Source organism: Zootoca vivipara, chromosome 9 (genome assembly GCF_965207765.1).
Source record: "Zootoca vivipara chromosome 9, rZooViv2.hap1.1, whole genome shotgun sequence".
In the NCBI taxonomy this organism is placed as follows: domain Eukaryota; kingdom Metazoa; phylum Chordata; class Lepidosauria; order Squamata; family Lacertidae; genus Zootoca; species Zootoca vivipara.
This window is the reverse complement of record NC_142592.1, coordinates 71,328,696-71,347,223: the sequence shown is the minus strand read 5'-3', so window position 1 is coordinate 71,347,223 and position 18,528 is coordinate 71,328,696. Positions and strand designations below refer to the sequence as shown.

Genomic DNA, 18,528 nt, shown 5'->3' with positions numbered 1-18,528 from the left:
CAACGGGAGCTCACCCCGTCGCGGGGATTCGAACCGCCGACCTTCTGATTGGCAAGCCCTAGCTAGGCTCTGTGGTTTAAGGGAAGCTGTTAATCAATATTGCAGGAGACCCTGAGCAAACATGCCGGGAGGGGCATGTGCTGCTGTTTTTAACCCACTGTCTGCATAGGGCTTGCCCCCTAATCATCCTGCCAGATGCAATCCTTCCAGGAAAGACAGGGTACCACTCCATTCTGCCCTGGTCAGACTTCACCAAGACTCCTGCATCCAGGCCTGGGCACTATGAGCGTAGCCAGGGGGATGCAGGAGGTCAGTTGACCCCCATCAAGTAAATAAATAAATAAAGTACTTAACAAATTGACCAACTGCATCGCGGATAACTCAGTTCTGCCCCTACAATAGAGCCTGCCCCCTTAAAATAAATCCTGGCTATAGGTAAAAAGGTAAAGGACCCCTGGACGGTTAAGTCCAGTCCAAGGCGACAACGGGGTTGCAGCGCTCATCTCGCTTCAGGCCAAGGGAGCCGGTGTTTGTCCACAGGCAGCTTTCTGGTTCATGTGGCCAGCGTGACTAAACCGCTTCTGGCGCCAACGGGACACCATGACGGAAACTAGAGGACACGGAAACGCCGTTTACCTTCCCGCCACAGCGGTACCTATTTATCTACTTGCACTGGTGTGCTTTCGAACTGCTAGGTTGGCAGGAGCTGGGACCGAGCAACGGGAGCTCACCCTGTTGTTGTTGTTTAGTCGTTTAGTTGTGTCCGACTCTTTGTGACCCCATGGACCATAGCACGCCAGGCACTCCTGTCTTGCACTGCCTCCCGCAGTTTGGTCAAACTCATGTTCGTAGCTTCGAGAACACTGTCCAACCATCTCGTCCTCTGTCGTCCCCTTCTCCTTGTGCCCTCCATCTTTCCCAACATCAAGGTCTTTTCCAAGGATTCTTCTCTTCTCATGAGGTGGCCAAAGTATTGGAGCCTCAGCTTCACGATCTGTCCTTCCAGGGAGCACTCAGGACTGATTTCCTTAAGAATGGATAGGTTTGATCTTCTTGCAGTCCATGGGACTCTCAAGAGTCTCCTCCAGCACCATAATTCAAAAGCATCAATTCTTCGGCGATCAGCCTTCTTTATGGTCCAGCTCTCACTTCCATACATCACTACTGTTGCAGGGATTCAAACCACTGACCTTTCGATCGGCAAGCCCCAGAGGCTCTGTGGTTTAGACCACAGCGCCACCTGCATCCCCTATGCGCATGCTGGGCGCCACAATTTAAGAAGGATACAGTATTGACAAGCTGGAAGGTGTGCAGAAGACAGCTGAGATGATTCTGGGTCTGGAAACCAAGCCTGATGAGGAACGGTTGAAGGAGCCGAGTATGTTTAGCTTGGAGGAGTCTGATAAGTGACATGATGACCTTCTTCAAATATTTGTAGAGCTGTCCCATGGAAGATGCTGCGGAAGGGAGGACCCAAACCAACAGATCCAAATGATGAACGAGATTCCAACCAACCCTGGTGAGAGATGTTTTACCGTAGAATGGACTCCCTTTGAAGGTGGTGGACGCTCCTTCCTTGGAGGTTTTTAAGCAGCGGTTGGATCCTGGAGCTGAGATTCCTGCCTTGTAGGGGGCTGGACTAGGTGACCCTTGGGGTATTTTGTGATTCTATGATTGCAGAAAGACTTTTCTTGGCATGCAAACGGTATACCTGAAGGAGCGTCTCCACCCCAATCGCTCAGCCCAGGCACTGAGGTCCAGCTCTGAGGGCCTTCTGGCGGTTCCCTCCCTGCGAGAAGCGAGGTTACAGGGAACTAGGCAGAGGGCCTTCTTGGTGGTGGCGCCCACCCTGTGGAATGCGCTCCCTTCAGATGTCAAGGAGATAAAGAACTATCTGACTTTTAGAAATAAATAAAAAAATTGTCCAGTAGCACCTTAGAGACCAAGTTAGTTCTGGGTATAAGCATTGCACTGATATCTGAAGAAGTGTGCATGCACACGAAAGCTTATACCCAGAATAAATTTAGTTGGTCTCTATGGTGCTACTGGACAATTTCTTTCTTCATTTCGACTGCGTCAGACGAAGACGGCTACCTGCCTGGATCTAGAATCATGACTTTTAGAAGACATCTGAAGGCAGCCCTGTTTACGGAAGTTTTTAATGTTTGAAGTGTTTTATTCTGTTTTTCATGTTCTGCTGAAAGCTACCCAGAGTGGCTGGGGAAACCCAGCCAGATGGAAAGTATAAATAATAAATTACTGTATTATTATTTCCCCCAAGCAGAGCCAGGCATTCAAGACAGAAGTTGAGGCAAGGCCCTGGAGCAGGAGGAGCGCAAATCGCTCTCCCTCTGTATTGATTCCGCTGCCGCCTCCCTTTGGCCATTGACCCATGAACCCCGAAATGTAGTTTGATATGGTTCTGCTGAACTGGCAAATGGACCCTTGGTGCCTTTTGTCTTGGGGGGATGGCAGAGTACAACAGCCTTAGGCAGGGAGGCCAAATCTCCAATTCCTGGCCAACACTCCAGAGTCCAGCTCCATTCCAAAAGCGGCTTTCAGCGCCAGGGCTCACCTCAAGAAGGAAAGAAAGAGAACAGCCTCTGAGGATGCACAGAGTGCCCACAATGAGTACACACAGCCAGGCCATGCACTCTGGCAGTTGTGGCTTCTAGGGAGGGCTCTACCTGCATTAAGAAGCAGTGCCTCCCTTTGCAGGATCAAGCCCCTTTGACAAGGAGCCGGGAGCTCCCCGGCTCCTTTTGTGTGGGGTGCTGAGCCCAGGAGCGGCTGGCCCGAGGACCAGGCACGCAACCTGCCTGCCCCGACTTCTCCCTCGAACTCCAGACTCTGCTTGGGGGACCTGTTTGAAATGAAACTCCTGGGAGGGAGAAAGATTGTTTTCTGCTGCTCCAGAGAAGCGGACACGGAGCAATGGATTCAAACTTCAAGAAAGAAGATTCCACCTCAACATTAGGAAGAACTTCCTGACAGTAAGAGCTGTTCGACAGTGGAATTTGCTGCCAAGGAGTGTGGTGGAGTCTCCTTCTCTGGAGGTCTTTAAGCAGAGGCTTGACAGGCATATGTCAAAAATGCTTTGATGGTGTTTCCTGCTTGGCAGGGGGTTGGACTGGATGGCCCTTGTGGTCTCTTCCAACTCTATGATTCTATGATTCTATTCTGTGTTTGCAAGCCAAGAACAACCTTGTGCTTTGGACCTGAACCAGCTTTTCCTGGCTGGAGAAAGAAGAAGCGTGCGATGGCGGTTTGGTCGGGAAGGTCAGGGCAGCCCAGGAACAGGAAGCCTCTCCCCAAAAGAACCATCGTGATTTGCAAGTTTGAAATGGAAATTAAATGCAAACCACTCGGGCAGAATTTGCACGCCGGATTTATTTCACTTCCTCTGATATTTCCATATGGATGGAAAGGAGTCAGGGGGAAGAGCTGGCTCGAGTCACGGGTTCGAGATCTGAGTCCCAAGGTTTTTCTCTGCCCCCCGTGGTTTTCTCTGTTCCTTCCTTTGCAGTCAGGCTGAGGCTGGTTTCCTTGACCACAGGAGCCGAGCTGCCTTCTGCTACCAGGCCATCAGGTTGGGCTGCAGTGAGTGCAGGATGCTGCAGCAAAATTGCTGACAGGGCGAGGCCTGTCCAGCACAGAACACCTGGGCTGCCCAGATTGGTTGCCCATTTGCTACCCCAGATGTGCCCACGCGGCTGCTAAAATTGGTGGAGCTGGCCTTGCTACAGGTGCCCCATAACCCCCGTCCTCATTTGTCAGAACTCAGTCGCCTCCCCTTTGGAACTCCCTGCCTATTGAGATCAAGCACCATAGGCCTTTTGGCACCTGCTGAAAGCATTCTTGTTTAGACAAGGCCATCAAGATGTTTAGAAACTTGATGCAAGGTTTAATCTACTTTTAGCCTATTATTAGTTTAACTTTTGAAAAGTTTTAAAATAACTGCTGTGAACTTTTCTTACAGATACTTTTATTATCTTTTTCGGAAGCCGCCCGAGTCCCCCGCCCCCACACCTTAAAGTCAAGAGGTGTATAAATTTTACAGAACAAGTAATAAATTGATCCACCCAGCTCAGTAGTGCCTACTCTGACTGGCAGTGGATTTTTCCAGCAGGGAATTTCCCCCAGCCCTGCCTGGAGATCCCCTGCCGCTGGGGATTGCATGTGGGGGCCTTCTGCATGCGGGGCAGGTGTCCTCTCCCTGAGCCATGGCCCTTTGCAAAGGGCGGCCCGGATCCTGCTTGCGGGTCTACCAGAATGGGCCTCTTGCTTGGCGACTTTGAGAACAGGATGTTGGACTAGAGGGGCCACTGACCGGATCCAGCCTGGGGGTCTTCGGATGTCTGTAAATGAAATTAAAGGGATTCTTGAATGGCAGCAAGTTCTGAAATCATGTGAGGAAGGAATTTAGCTGCAGAGGAAGAGAGTCTAGAATAATTCAGCACCTCGTGGTCAATTAGGCCAATTAACCGCACTGAGATCCGGGCCTCTCCAAAAGCGCATGACTTGAGTGCAGGAAAGCATAATAATAATCACAAGAACCCTCATAGAACCATAAAATTGTAGAGTTGGAAGGGAGCACCAAGGGTCATCTAGTCCAACCCCCTGCAATGCAGGAATCTCTGCTAAAGCATCCATGGCAGACAGCCTTCCAACCTCTGCTTAAAAACCTCCAAGGAAGGAGAGGCCACCACTTTGCAAGGGAGACTTTCGAGCAGCTCTTACCGTCTGAAAGTCCCCCCCCCCCAACGTTTAGTCGGAATATCCTTTCTTGTAACTTGAAGCCATGGGTTTGAGTCCTACCCTCCACAGCAGGAGAGAACAAGCTTGCTCCGTCCTCCACCCGATATTAGATGATGGCTACCGTATCGTTTCCCAATAATATTAAAGAGACTCTCCCGGCAGTTGTCATGGCTTCTGGGGAATGAAGGTCAACCCTATTATCAGATGGGGGGGGAGGGGGCAGCCATGCAAATCCATTGCAGCAAAACAACAAAGCGTATTTTCGGCACCCGAAACCCTGAGGGTACAGTCCAAATCATCAAGCTGTCCACAAAGGGGGGGGGAGGGGTGATCAATGGCCACGAAATGCCATTGTGTGGCACCGCCTGAAAACAGCATGCCTTTTTTTTTAAAAAAAGAAAAAGCATTTCTATACTTGATTAGGGACGCGGGTGGCACTGTGGGTTAAACCACAGAGCCTAGGGCTTGCTGATCGGAAGGTCGGTGGTTCGAATCCCTGCGACGGGGTGAGCTCCTGTTGCTTGGTCCCAGCTCCTGCCAACCTAGCAGTTCGAAAGCACATCAAAGTGCAAGTAGATAAATAGGGACCGCTACAGCGGGAAGGTAAACGGTGTTTCTGTGCGCTGCTCTGGTTCACCAGAAGTGGCTTTGTCATGCTGGCCACATGATCTGGAAGCTGTACGCCGGCTCCCTCGGCCAATAACGCGAGATGAGCGCCGCAACCCCAGAGTCGGTCATGACTGGACTTAACTGTCAGGGGTCCCGTTACCTTTAAACTTGATTATTTATTTATTTGATTCTTAAGATTTACATACGACTTGTTTTTAAAAAGGCCCAACAACCTCAAAGTGGTTTTCCAAATGAATAAAACAATTAAATTATCTGTAGGGTTTTTTTTAATAGAAAAAAGCCAACTATTTTAAACATTCCAAAGATTAAAATCAGCAACAAACTAAAAAGAGACCCATGTTCCAGGTATCTGAGTGGGCTTTCCTAAATAAAAATGTCTTCAGCAGGCTCCTGCCCCTTTGGAGGGGAGGCAATCCTGGAAACTTCCCCAAATCCCAAATCTGAGAGCTGCTCACCCACAGAGTTTCTTATCTTATCAGATACTCTGTTCTCTGGAACAGAGAAATCAATGTGAAGGCCATCGACTTATTTATTAAGAGGGCCTTCTCGGTAGTGGCGCCCACCCTGTGGAACGCCCTCCCATCAGATGTCAAAGAAATAAACAAGTACTGCACCGTATTTTTCCGTCTATAAGACACCCCATGTATAAGACGCCCCCTATTTTGGGGGACAAAGATTTAAGAAAATGGGGGGAGATATATCCATGTATAAGATGCCCCCCTAATTTTTGACATTATTTTTAAGGGGGGAAACCTAGTCTTAAACACGGAAAAATACGGTATATGACATTTAGAAGACATCTGAAGGCAGCCCTGTTTGTTGTTGTTTAGTCGTTTAGTCGTGTCCGACTCTTCGTGACCCCATGGACCATAGCACGCCAGGCACTCCTGTCTTCCACTGCCTCCCGCAGTTTGGTCAAACTCATGTTCGTAGCTTCGAGAACACTGTCCAACCAGTGGGAGTTTACTATAGATCCCCAAGCCAAACTGAGGACACAGATGAGGCCTTCCTGGAACAGATGACCAAGCATTCAAAAGGAAGTGAGATAGTAGTAATGGGGGATTTCAACTATCCTGATATTTGTTGGATGTCAAACTCAGCCAAGAGCTTAAGGTCGAACAGATTCCTCACCGGCCTTGCAGACAATTTCAGTGTCCAGAAAGTGGGAGAAGCAACAAGAGGATCAGCTATTTTAGGTCTGGTCCTAACCAATAGTGATGACCTGGTTAGTGGGGTAGAAGAGGCAGGATCATTAGGTGGGAGCGATCATGCTCTTCTGGAGTTTATTATTCAGAGGAAAGGAGCAACCAATCATACTAAGACTCAAATTTTAGACTTTAAGAAAGCCGACTTCAGAAAACTTAGGGAAACGCTGGGTGAGATCCCATGGACAGAAATACTAAAAGAGAAGGGAGTTCATGATGGTTGGGAGTTTGTTAAAAGGGAGATATTAAAAGCACAACTTCAGGCAATACCAATGAGACGGAAACATGGAAGGTGCCTAAAGAACCCAGGGTGGCTATCTAAAGAACTTTTAACTGAGTTAAGAAAATGGAAAAAGGGGGAAATCACCAGAGAGGAATTCAAACATATAGCCAGCACGTGTAGAGACAAAGTCAGAAAAGCTAAAGCACAGAATGAACTCAGGCTCGCCAGAGAGGTTAAAAGCAACAAAAAGGGCTTTTATGGGTATGTCCGTAGCAAAAGGAAGAACAAGGAAACAGTGGGGTCACTTAGAGGAGAAGATGGTGAAATGCAAACAGGGGACAGAGAAAGGGCAGAACTCCTCAATGCCTTCTTTGCCTCAGTCTTCTCCAAGAAAGAAAACCCTGAAGAATATGGAGCAGATGATTCAGCAGGGGAAACATAGCCCAGAATAAGTAAGGAGGTAGTACAAGAATACTTGGCTAGTTTAGATGTATTCAAGTCTCCAGGGCCAGATGAACTACATCCAAGAGTATTAAAAGAACTGGCAGAGGTGATTTCAGAACCACTGGCAATAATCCTTGATAATTCCTGGAGAACAGGCGAAGTTCCAGCAGACTGGAGGAGGGCAAATGTTGTCCCTATTTTCAAAAAGGGGGAAAGGGAGGACCCAATTACCGCCCAGTCAGCCTGACATCAATACCAGGAAAGATTTGAATCTAGAGCAGATCATTAAGCAAATGGTCTGTGAGCACCTAGAAAGGAATGCTGTGATCACTAAAAGTCAGCATGGGTTTCTGAAAAATAAGTCATGGCAGACTAATCTGAGATGTAAAAGATTTGGATCATCATAAAAGATGTAGGAGGAAATGATTATAGCCTATAGCCTATCTTGATTTCAGCAAGGCCTTTGACAAGGTGCCCCATGATATTCTTGTAAAGAAGCTGGTAAAATGTGGGCTAGACAATGCTACCATTCAGTGGATTTGTAACTGGCTGGCTGACCGAACCCAAAGGGTGCTCATCAATGGCTCCTCCTCATCCTGGAGAGTAGTGACTAGTGGGGTGCCACAGGGTTCTGTCTTGGGCCCAGTCTTATTCAACATCTTTATCAATGACTTGGATGATGTGCTTGAGGGCATCCTGAGCAAGTTTGCAGATGACACCAAATTGGGAGGGGTGGCTAATACCCCAGAGGACAGGATCACACTTCAAAATGACCTTAACAGATTAGACAACTGGGCCAAAGCAAACAAGATGAATTTTAACAAGGAGAAATGTAAAGTACTACACTTGGGCAGAAGTGGACACGGAGCAATGGATTCAAACTACAAGAAAGAAGATTCCACCTAAAAATGAAAGATACAAAAAGCAGGTGGCTCAGTGTCCTGGGTTCGAGTCCCATGGTGGGCAGCTTCCAGCTCCCCAATCCTAGGATTCATTCGGGAGCTGCCTGCCCATTGACCCCAGTTAAAACCAGCGTCGCTCCGACGATTCGGGTTCTCAGAGGTGGCCCTGAAGTCCTTGGCTGGTTCCCCACCTTTGGATGCCGAAGAGCTTTCCTTTGCTTGTCAGCCTGTCTGCTTTTGCCCAAAGAGCGGCGCCTGAGCTTCCTCTTTGGGGGAGGGGGAGCCCAATTGGGGCTGGAGGAGGGAGGGAGGGAGGGAGGGAGGGAGGGGGGTTGCTAAGTTCGGAGGCCTCCTTGGGCACCAGGAAGCAGCAACCCCCTTCCTTCCCCCCTTTTCCTCCCTCCCTCTCTTCCTACCTTCCTTCTGCTTCCTTCCACCCACCCATCCTTCTCCTCTTTCTCTCCTCCCTTCTCCCCCCTTCCTTTTCCTCCTTCCCCTCCCCCTCTCTCCCCCTCCCTTTTCCTCCCTCCTTCCTCCCTCTCTTTCTCCCTTCCTTCTTCCTTCTGCTTCCTTCCATCCATCCATCCATCCATCCTTCTTCTCTCCTTCTTCTCTCCTTCCTTCTCCCCCCTTCCTTTTCCTCCCTCCCCTCTCCCTCCCTCCCCCCTCCCCCTGCTCCCTCCCTCCCTCCCTCCCTTTTCCTTCCTCCTTCCTCCTTCCTCCTTCCTCCCTCTCTTCCTTCTTCCTTCTGCTTCCTTCCATCCATCCTTCCTTCTCCTCTCCTTCCTTCTCCCCCCTTCCTTTTCCTCCCTCCCCTCCCCTCCCCCTCCCTTTTCCTCCCTCCCTTCCAACCCTCCCCCCTTTCCTTTCCTTCCCAACCTCCTTCCTTTTCCTTTTCCTTTTCTTTTCCTTTTCCCTTTCCTTCCCTCCTTCGCCGCCCTCCTCGGCTGCCCGCCCCCCGCGCCCCGCCCTCCTCCTCCTGGCCTGCGCTGCTTGGTGGCTCCGTTGCGCGGCGGCGGCGGCGGCGCAGAGAGCGCGGGGGGGGGGCGGGCGCCGAGCTCAGCCAACGGCGGACCGAGGAAGCCGCCCGCGGCCCGCCCGCCTGCTCGACCGCCCGCCCGCCCGCCCGCCGGACGACGACGACGACGAGTCGGAAGCGGCGGCGGCGGCGGCGGCGAGCCCGGCCCGGCGGCGCCATGGGCGAAGGCGAGCCGCTCAGGTAGGCGCGCCGGGCCGGGCCAGGAGGAGGGAAGGCAGGGGGAAGCGGGCCGGGCTGCTGGCATCTGCGGCCCCTGCCTGCCCTGGGTGCCCTGGGCGACCGAGCACCCACCAAATACCCCAGGCCTGGCTGGCACCCGCGGCTCCTGCTCCGGCCCGCGCCTGCTTGGCTGTGCAGGCGGCTCCTGAGCATGTGCGGAGCGCTTCCCTCTCTCCCCCCCCCGGGCCCGGCCACGCGCTCCCTGACGGCCTCTCTTCTCGTCTCCGCAGCATGGCCGACTACCTGATCAGCGGCGGCACCGGCTACATCCCCGAGGACGGCTTGACGGCGCAGCAGCTCTTCGCCATCGCCGACGGGCTCACCTACAAGTAAGGGCGGCGGCGGCGGCGGGGGGGGGGCAAAGGGGGCGGGGCCTACTCCCCACGTGGCTCCCAGCTGGGTCCCTCCACACCTGGGTGCCCCCCAGGAGATGGCACCCCCCCCCCCAGGAAAAGGGTCCCCGGCTAGGAAGGGCATCTCGGAGACACCTGCCCAAGCGCCCCATGGCAAGGATCCCCCTCCCACAGAATGCCTGGCTGGGACCCCTGCATGGATGGTGGGGGTCCTCCTCCTGCCCCCAAGGAGACCCTGCCCCACACCGTCCACTGCATCCCCCCCCCCCCCGCCAGCAGTCAACCCCAGCCTAGTGCCCATCCTGAATCTCTGGAGCAGAATCTCTGGCCAGGCCCTGGAAAGAGATTTGGAGATGGTGCACAGCAGAAACGCTCTTCTCATTTCCCTCTTTGAAATGTGGGGGGGTGACCTGGGGGGCCCCTCAGTTGGCTCTGTTCCACCGTTTGGTCTATGGACCTCTGCAATGGCCAACAGGGCCTGCCTTGCTTTTCCTGGACGAAAATCTGTGAAATGGGCTGCTGATCACTCTCTGCGCTTCCAAGAGACCCCCTTGACCACGCTGTTTGTTCTGATTTGGGTGCAGGGACATTAGGCAGCATTGGCTGTTTAATGCATTTTCATTTCATTCCGTTTGTGGGGGGGGGGGAGTACTTGGTGTTGCGCCAATGCCAGTGTTATCCCTCCCTGCCTTTCCAAAGTGTTTTCTTGTCGCTTTCCTTTTTGCAAAAAGAGCGAATCTTTGGGATGTAGCAGGTTGGTTGCGCAAAACCTCCTAGTCTACTCTTAATTGAGGAACTTGGCGACAGCCTTGGAAGGAGGAATTTGTAGAGCCTTTGGGGTTGGCGGGGAGGCGGGTAGAGGGCAAAAATAGACCCGAATGGGCCGCCTCTACCGCCTTCTCTTCCTGGGTCTGGGTGGGTGCATCTCCCCCCTCCATCACGGTGGGATCTTGGAGTGAATTTGAGTGTAACCCAAATTTCGGGTTACAACCTCCAGAGCCCAATACTGTCAGACCTGGGCTGTCTGAACCACCGTATTCTCCCAGGAGAACCTGCCCTTCTCTCGGTCCCACCCCCCTCACAATCCCGCTGGGTGGGGACGCAGGAGAGGGCCTTCTCGGTGGTGGCTTCTCCCAGGCGACTTTGGAACTCCCTGCCTAGGGAAGACAGACTGGCTCCCCCTTTTCTGTCCTTCCACTGGCAGGTGAAGATTTTCCAACAGGCCTTTGGGAACTGACTGTGTTTTGTTTTGTTTTGAAAGAAAAGGGTTTTAAACAGATCTGTGGTTTTAATTCTACATGTCCATTGCATTTTAAATCATTCACCTTCGACATGCATGTAGCTTTTTGGGTTGCAACCTGTGCTGTTTTAAGTCCTGGTCTGGGTGGGGAAAGGCGATGTATTAATAAGGAGAATAGCAGCTTTCAGGTTTGAGCCTGCTTTTGGGGTTCAATGGCAGGGAAAGATTCCGGTGCCCTTAATATTGTATCCAGCCTGGCTTTTGGGAGCCTCGGTTTTGCTGCAGGATCCAGCCGCCTCCCGGGCCCCCAATGCTCCGTTGCTGCCTGGTGTTTGCCGTCCCTCAGATAGAGGCGGCTGCATTCCTGCCAGTAATGGGCTTGCAACCAAGAATGGACTTTCCGTTTCCCCATGGATACTCATTACATTTTATTTTAAGAAAAGGAATTTGTGCCAGTGTTCATGATCACATCCTGCAGCTGTGAGCGCCAAGCAGGCTGCTTCTGGTCCGGAGAAGTCATCCTCAAGGAGGAGAGGGCTCTCTGGGGCTGCAAGGCTTCTGAGTCCCAGTTGCTGGAAATCGCAGGCAGGGAGAGATGCTATGGTGCTGGGATCCTGCTTGCCGGTTTCCAACAGGCATCTGGTCGGCCACTGAGAGAACAGGATGCTGGACTACATGGGCCTCTGGGCCTGATCCAGCTGCAGGCTCTCCCTAAGTTCTTATCCTTTTTATATGAAGAGTAGTAGCTTCAGCAGAGATCTCCAAAACGTTGCGTTTATGGGGAGAAAGTAAATCATGTATACTCTGTAGATTAATATAATTGAAGAGTTAGAAGGGATCCCAAGGATCATTGAGTCCAGTGTTTCCGAAACTTGGGTCTTTTCCAGCGGTTGTTGGACTTCTTTTTATTAGAAGATCAGCATTTTCACATTTCTGTTGGAAGTGGACGTCTTCCACCTGGACCCGACGACTGGTCCTTCGCTTGTCACTTGGCCCTAGAGACCTTCGTCTCTTCTCATTCCTGCTTGACTTAGTTCTTCAGATTCCCCTCTTTAAAAAATAAAAATAAAAAATAACCACCACGACACACCCCAAAACTGGTTTGGGCCCAGATGCATGTCAGCATCTTCTGCAGTGAAGACCAACGCAAAGAATTCACTCCCCTTTTCTGCCGCCTCCCTCTGCTTCCTTTGTCACCCCTTTCCACGCTTCTGCTTTCTGATGTCTTTAAAAATAAATGTATTTTTGTTGGTCTTCATGCTTCTGGTAACTCCTTCCCCAATCTTCCCTATTAATTTGAATTTGTTTGGCCAGAGTTTGTGTCCCTTCCTTCTCTCCTCATTTCGGGCAGGACTTCCCTTCGTTCAATGGCGCCCAAACTTTTTTGGACCATTCCCCATCCGGGTTCCATAAACTCATTCGCAGTCACTTGGAGAAGGCTCTGAAACCTTTTCCCCGAGGCTTGAATTGGTTTTATTCGGGGTAGTTTTATTTGACGTTTTAATGTGTCGTAAGCAGCTTTGAGCTTTTTTTTCTTTAAACGATAAAGTGCTATAGAAATGAAATTATTATTATTAATAGTAAATTTCACTAGACGTTCCATTGTGGAGACTGTAACCTAGCTTTTAGGTGTCATTTGGCAATTAGCTTATATCATAGAATCATAGAATCCTAGAGTTGGCAGAGACCACAAGGGCCATCCAGTCCAACCCCCTGCCAAGCAGGAAACACCATCAAAGCATTCTTGACATATGGCTGTCAAGCCTCTGCTTAAAGACCTCCAAAGGAGACTCCACCACACTCCTTGGTAGCAAATTCCACTGCCGAACAGCTCTTACTGTCAGGAAGTTCTTCCTAATGTTTAGGTGGAATCTTCTTTCTTGAAGTTTGAATCCATTGCTCCGTGTCCGCTTCTCTGGAGCAGCAGAAAACAACCTTTCACCCTCTTCTATATGACATCCTTTTATATATTTGAACATGGCTATCATATCACCCCTTAACCTTCTCTTCTCCAGGCTAAACATACCCAGCTCCCTAAGCCGTTCCTCATAAGGCATAGTTTCCAGGCCTTTGACCATTTTGGTTGCCCTCTTCTGGACACGTTCCAGCTTGTCAGTATCCTTCTTGAACTGTTGTGCCCAGAACTGGACACAGTACTCCAGGTGAGGTCTGACCAGTGCAGAATACAGTGGTACTATTACTTCCCTTGATCTAGGTGCTATACTCCTATTGATGCAGCCCAGAATTGCATTGGCTTTTTTAGCTGCTGCATCACACTGTTGACTCATGTCAAGTCTGTGGTCTACCAAGACTCCTAGATCCTTTTCACATGTACTGCTCTCAAGCCAGGTGTCTCCCATCCTGTATTTGTGCCTTTCATTTTTTTTGCCCAAGTGCAGTACTTTACATTTCTCCCTGTGAAAATTCATCTTGTTTGCTTTGGCCCAGTTGTCTAATCTGTTAAGGTCATTTGGAAGTGTGATCCTGTCCTCTGGGGTGTTAGCCACCCCTCCCAATTTGGTGTCGTCTGCAAACTTGCTCAGGATGCCCTCAAGCCCATCATCTAAGTCATTGATAAAGATGTTGAATAAGACTGGGCCCAAGACAGAACCCTGTGGCTCTTCCCACTAGTCACTACTCTCCAGGATGAGGATATATATCTGAGTTCCTAGCACCAACAGAGAGGCGCTTTGGAGATTCCAGTCCATGGAGAGGTTTCCCAGCTTTCCGGCCCTTTAATTCTGAACGGCACCCTTTTCCCATTTTGCGGGCGCACTGTGGCTTGGGGAGGGTGTGCCTTGTCTGAATTTGACGGGGTTGGATTCTTCCAGTGCTTGTAGTGGAGATCTTTCTTCCTGCCCTCAGGGACCGGGCGCAGGGGAAGACAAACCGCAGAAATTTAAGGAGATCAGGTGCCCTCGAGGGGAGAGGAAGGAAAGGAGGAAAATGGAAAGATCCTTCTGGTTATCATTGCAGGGAATAGCAGCCCGCGGCTTCGTGGAGAGCATCTCTCATCTCTCCGTTTCCCCCCAAACTGTGCAAATCTGGTGGGCGTGGAACGAGGAGCAGTGAATGAGTAAGCGCGTGGTTTAAGAAAACGCCGTCATCTTTTGACGCTAATAATTGAAGAAACGGCTTTTAATCTTGGCAGATCCCCCGCCGGTGCCAAAAAAGAGATATCTCTTGGATTTCTGCCACCGTCACTCACATCCGCCTTGAAATCGTGGGGTGCTTCCCCCTCTCCCGCTTGACACCCAATTCAAATACCACCCCTTGTGGCATTTGAATTGGGTGCCAAGCGGGAGCGGGGAGGGCACCCCACGAATTCAAGGCAGACGTGAACGGCAGTGGCAGAAAATCTCTATCCTCTGAGAAGATTCACACAGAATAAGAAAGTCCTTCATCATCATCATCATCATCATCATAACATAACATAATAACAATTTATTATTTATACCTTGCCCATCTGACTAGGTTTCCCCAGCCACTCTGGGCAGCTTCCAATGGAATATTAAAACATAAGAAAACATCAGACATTTAAAACTTCCCTAAACAGGGCTATTTTCAGATGTCTTCTAAAAGTAAGATAGTTGTTTATTTCCTTGACATCTGATGGGAGGGCGTTCCACAGGGCGGGCGCCACCACCAAGAAGGCCTCTGGACATTTCCCTGTTAACCTTGCTTCTCACAGGGAGGGAACCACCAGAAGGCCCTCGGAGCTGGACCTCAGTGTCCGGGCTGAACAATGGGGGTGGAGACGCTCCTACAGGGATACTGGGTCAAGGCCATTTAGGGCTTGAAGGGTCAGCACCAACGCTTTGAATTGTGCTCGGAAAGGTACTGGGAGCCAATGGAGGTCTCTCAGGACCGGTGTTACGTGGTCTCGGCGGCCGCTCCCGGTCACCAGTCTGGCTGCCGCATTCTGGATTAGTTGCAGTTTCCAGGTCACCTTCAAAGGTAGCCCCACATAGAGAGCATTGCAGTAGTCCAAGCGGGAGATAACCAGAGCAGGCACCACTGGCGAGACAGTCCGCGGGCAGGAAGGGTCTCATCCTGCGTACCAGATGGAGCTGGCAGACAGCTGCCATGGACACAGAACTGACCTGTGGCTCCATGGACAGCTGTGAGTCCAAAATGACCCCCAGGCTACGCACCTGGTCCTTCAAGGGCACAGTTGCCCCATTCAGGACCAGGGAGTCCCCCACACCTGCCCACCCCATCCCCCCACAAACAGTACCTCTGACTTGTCAGGATTCAACCTCAATCTGTTAGCTGCCATCCATCTTCCAACCACCTCCAGACACTCACACAGGGCATTCACCACCTTCACATATATAATCCAGGTGTCGAATGGCGCCTTAAACCAGGGTTACAGTCCCAGTGTAGCTGTCATTTTGTTTTCATAAATTTATTTATTTGCATTTTAAAATTGAAATTTTACAGATACAGTGGTACCTTGGGTTACAAACGCTTCGGGTTACAAACACTTCAGGTTACAAACTCCGCTAACCTGGAAGTAGTACCTCGGGTTGCGAATTTTGCCCCAGGATGAGAACGGAAATCGCACGCCGGCAGCCCGGTGGTGGTGGTGCTCCCATTGACAAAAACGCACCTCAGGTTAAGAACGGACCTCCAGAACAAATTATGTTCATAACCCGAGGTACCACTGTATATATCAAACATAAGTAATCAAAAAGAAGATTCCAAGGAATCTTCTGGACTTTCCTCCTCCCCTTTGTGGGTCCTAGTATTAATAATTTCCTCCTGCATCTTTTATGATGATCCAAATCTTTTACATCTCCATTGTGTCCAGAATTCAGCCTTAAACTACAGGTGATATTCCAATCCAACTAACGATTCTGTTTACAAATTTTCCCCATTATTAAAATTGTGGTCTTCCTGATTTCTGATTCTTCCAGCCATTTTAGCCATTTCAGCATAGTCCATCAAATTTATCTGCCATTCTTTTCTGGTAATTGTCATTTTTTTGGGGGGGGGGGGGCAAGACGGCTCTGAAGTCTCATTTTTCAAAGGATGGGTTGACTGCAAATGATTCTCAGTTAAAACATCTGGCTAGGTCAGTTCAGAGGACAACCTTGCGCTAGGCTGAGCTTCAAGAACTGGAAAGAAGAAAAGTCCCTTGATCCAGGGACAGTCTACGTATATATTGGCCTATTCCGACCTCTTTTTCTTAATGGTGACACTGACCATCCGTAACGTGGGAATATTCTTCAAAACTATGGTAGAGGGAAGCGAAGACAAGGTGACAGTTCCCTGCAATGTTGTTCGCTGCTGCTGCTCCGGCTACCCAGAAAAAGGATTCTGGTTCCAGAAATTCATTCCGATGGTGCAGATAAACAGAACGGATAGAATTCTACAGGGTGTGAAAATGGTCCCAATCCAAGGGTCCCCAGGCATGCACCTCCAGTTGGTGAAGGTATCAGGTGCTATCTTGGCACCTGGACACCTTCCCTCGGTTACAAGGGGCCGATAAGGTAAAGGTAAAGGGACCCCTGACCATTAGGTCCAGTCGTGACCGACTCTGGGGTTGCGCGCTCATTTCGCATTATTGGCCAAGGGAGCCGGCATATAGCTTCCAGGTCATGTGGCCAGCATGACAAAGCCGCTTCTGGCAAACCAGAGCAGCACATGGAAACGCCGTTTACCTTCCCACTGTAGTGGTTCCTATTTATCTACTTGCATTTTTGACGTGCTTTCGAACTGCTAGGTTGGCAGGAACTGGGACCGAGCAACGGGAGCTCACCCCGTCATAGGGATTCGAACTGCCGACCTTCTGATCAGGAAGCCCTAGGCTCAGTGGTTTAACCCACAGCACCACCTGGGTCCCTTAACAAGGGGCCAATAGCCCGGTGCAAAATGTACCTGGCTAATTTTGAACCCTGTAGGGTTGGGGGGGGGATATGCTTAATTCTGGGCACCACAATTTAAGAAGGATGTTGACAAGCTGGAAGGTGTGCAGAGGAGGGCAACCAAGATGATCAAGGGTCGGGAAACTAAGCCTGATGAGGAACGGTTGAAGGAGCTGGGTATGTTTAGCCTGGAAAAGGAGACTGAGAGGAGATAGGAGAGCCCTCTTCAAATATCTCAAGCGCTGTCGCACGGAAGAGGGAAGAAGCTTGCTGTCTCCTGCTCTGGAGGGTAGGACTCGAACCCACGGCTTCAAGTTACAGGAGAGGAGATTCCGACTCAACATCAGGAAGAACCAAGAGCCATTCAAATGGACTTCCTTGGGAGGAGGTGGACTCTCCTTCCTTGGAGGTTGGATGGCGATTTGTCAGGGAATCTTTAGCTGTGATTCCTGCATTGCAGGGGGTTGGACTAGATGGCCCTCGGGGGTCCCTTCCAACCCTTCACTTCTATGAAGGATATAAGAAAATAAAACAAACACCTTCTGAAGCATGAAGGGCACACCGTGCCGCCCACTCGCTTGAGGGGAAGCAGAGCAAAGGCCCAACGCCCCCCTGGGCTGGGAAGGGAATCCGGTGGCAATGGAGAGATCAGAGATCCCTTACGCAGCAGCTCTGCTCTTGGCTTCTGCGCTCCCTTTGCGATTCCCGTCCGGAAATGTCAGCCCACATGTATAATTGATCTTTGCATCCACAAGACCCGTCAAAAAACCTTGGCCACTCCCTGGCCAGAGCAAAAAGGGAAATGAATTGCATCTGGAATGCGTCCAAACTGGCACACGCATTTGTGTAAAAATTAAAAAATTAAGGGGGGGGAGAGATGAGGCTTCTGCAATAACTGAGCAAAATGCTTCATAGGAATAAAAAATTTAAAAAATGGTTGGGGGGCTGCTAAAAGACCTGCTGTCGTCAGACCTTCGCATGAGATCTGCTCTCTCACCAGGAGGCAGAAAGGGACCTAACCCAGCAAACAAAGGTCCACAGAGTGTCTGTTGCTCTTTCCCGCTTCCCCTGCCCAGCTCCCCGTTAAAATTAGGGTGTCCTGTTTATTTTATGTACCATAAACAGTAGGCCTCTTGCAGTGACCCCATTCCAAGCAAGTCATACAATGGTACGGTCTTCGAACGGCACAGTCCCACGATTTGATCCCAGAGCTAACATTGAACAACAGCCAATCGGTACAATCCTGGCCCCACCCGGACAGGAGCGTCTCTGAATGCAGCAGAATGGAGCCTCCTGGGGCCCCTCAGCTTCGTCAGCCATGCGCTGGGTGGGCTTGGGGACCCTGCAACCAGCGCCACAACTCCAGAATTCACGGTTCTTTGGCACCGACAGCCGCGGTGGCCCTGAACAGGACCCAGAGCCAAAGGGAACAGGATTCTGTGTACGTCCTTCCTCAATCAATCCGGCTCAATAGACCGCTGCTTCATGCACATTCATTTGTGGAGGGCGGATATTGCTCTCCAGGAGAGGGGATTCAAAAGCACGGCTTCCTCTGACCGTGGAGGAATATTATATTAATAATAATAATAATAATAATAATAATAATAATAATGTATTTCTTATACCCCGCCCATCTGACTGGGTT

The 18,528-nt window shown here is 50.5% G+C and overlaps 1 protein-coding gene across 4 annotated transcripts in view; it reads left to right on the top strand.

Moving 5' to 3' along the window:
* Positions 1-18,528, top strand: part of IMPDH1 (inosine monophosphate dehydrogenase 1) — a 62,009-nt gene that overhangs the window by 12,788 nt on the left and 30,693 nt on the right. For 2 of the 4 annotated variants that reach the window (XM_035127205.3, XM_060279361.2), the window contains exon 2: positions 9,651-9,749. In XM_035127205.3, coding sequence (XP_034983096.3) covers positions 9,651-9,749 — 99 coding nt within the window. Of the gene's footprint in view, positions 1-9,205; positions 9,382-9,650; positions 9,750-18,528 lie in introns of those variants that run through there. The other 2 variants (XM_088651776.1, XM_060279362.2) reach the window with 2 other exon arrangements.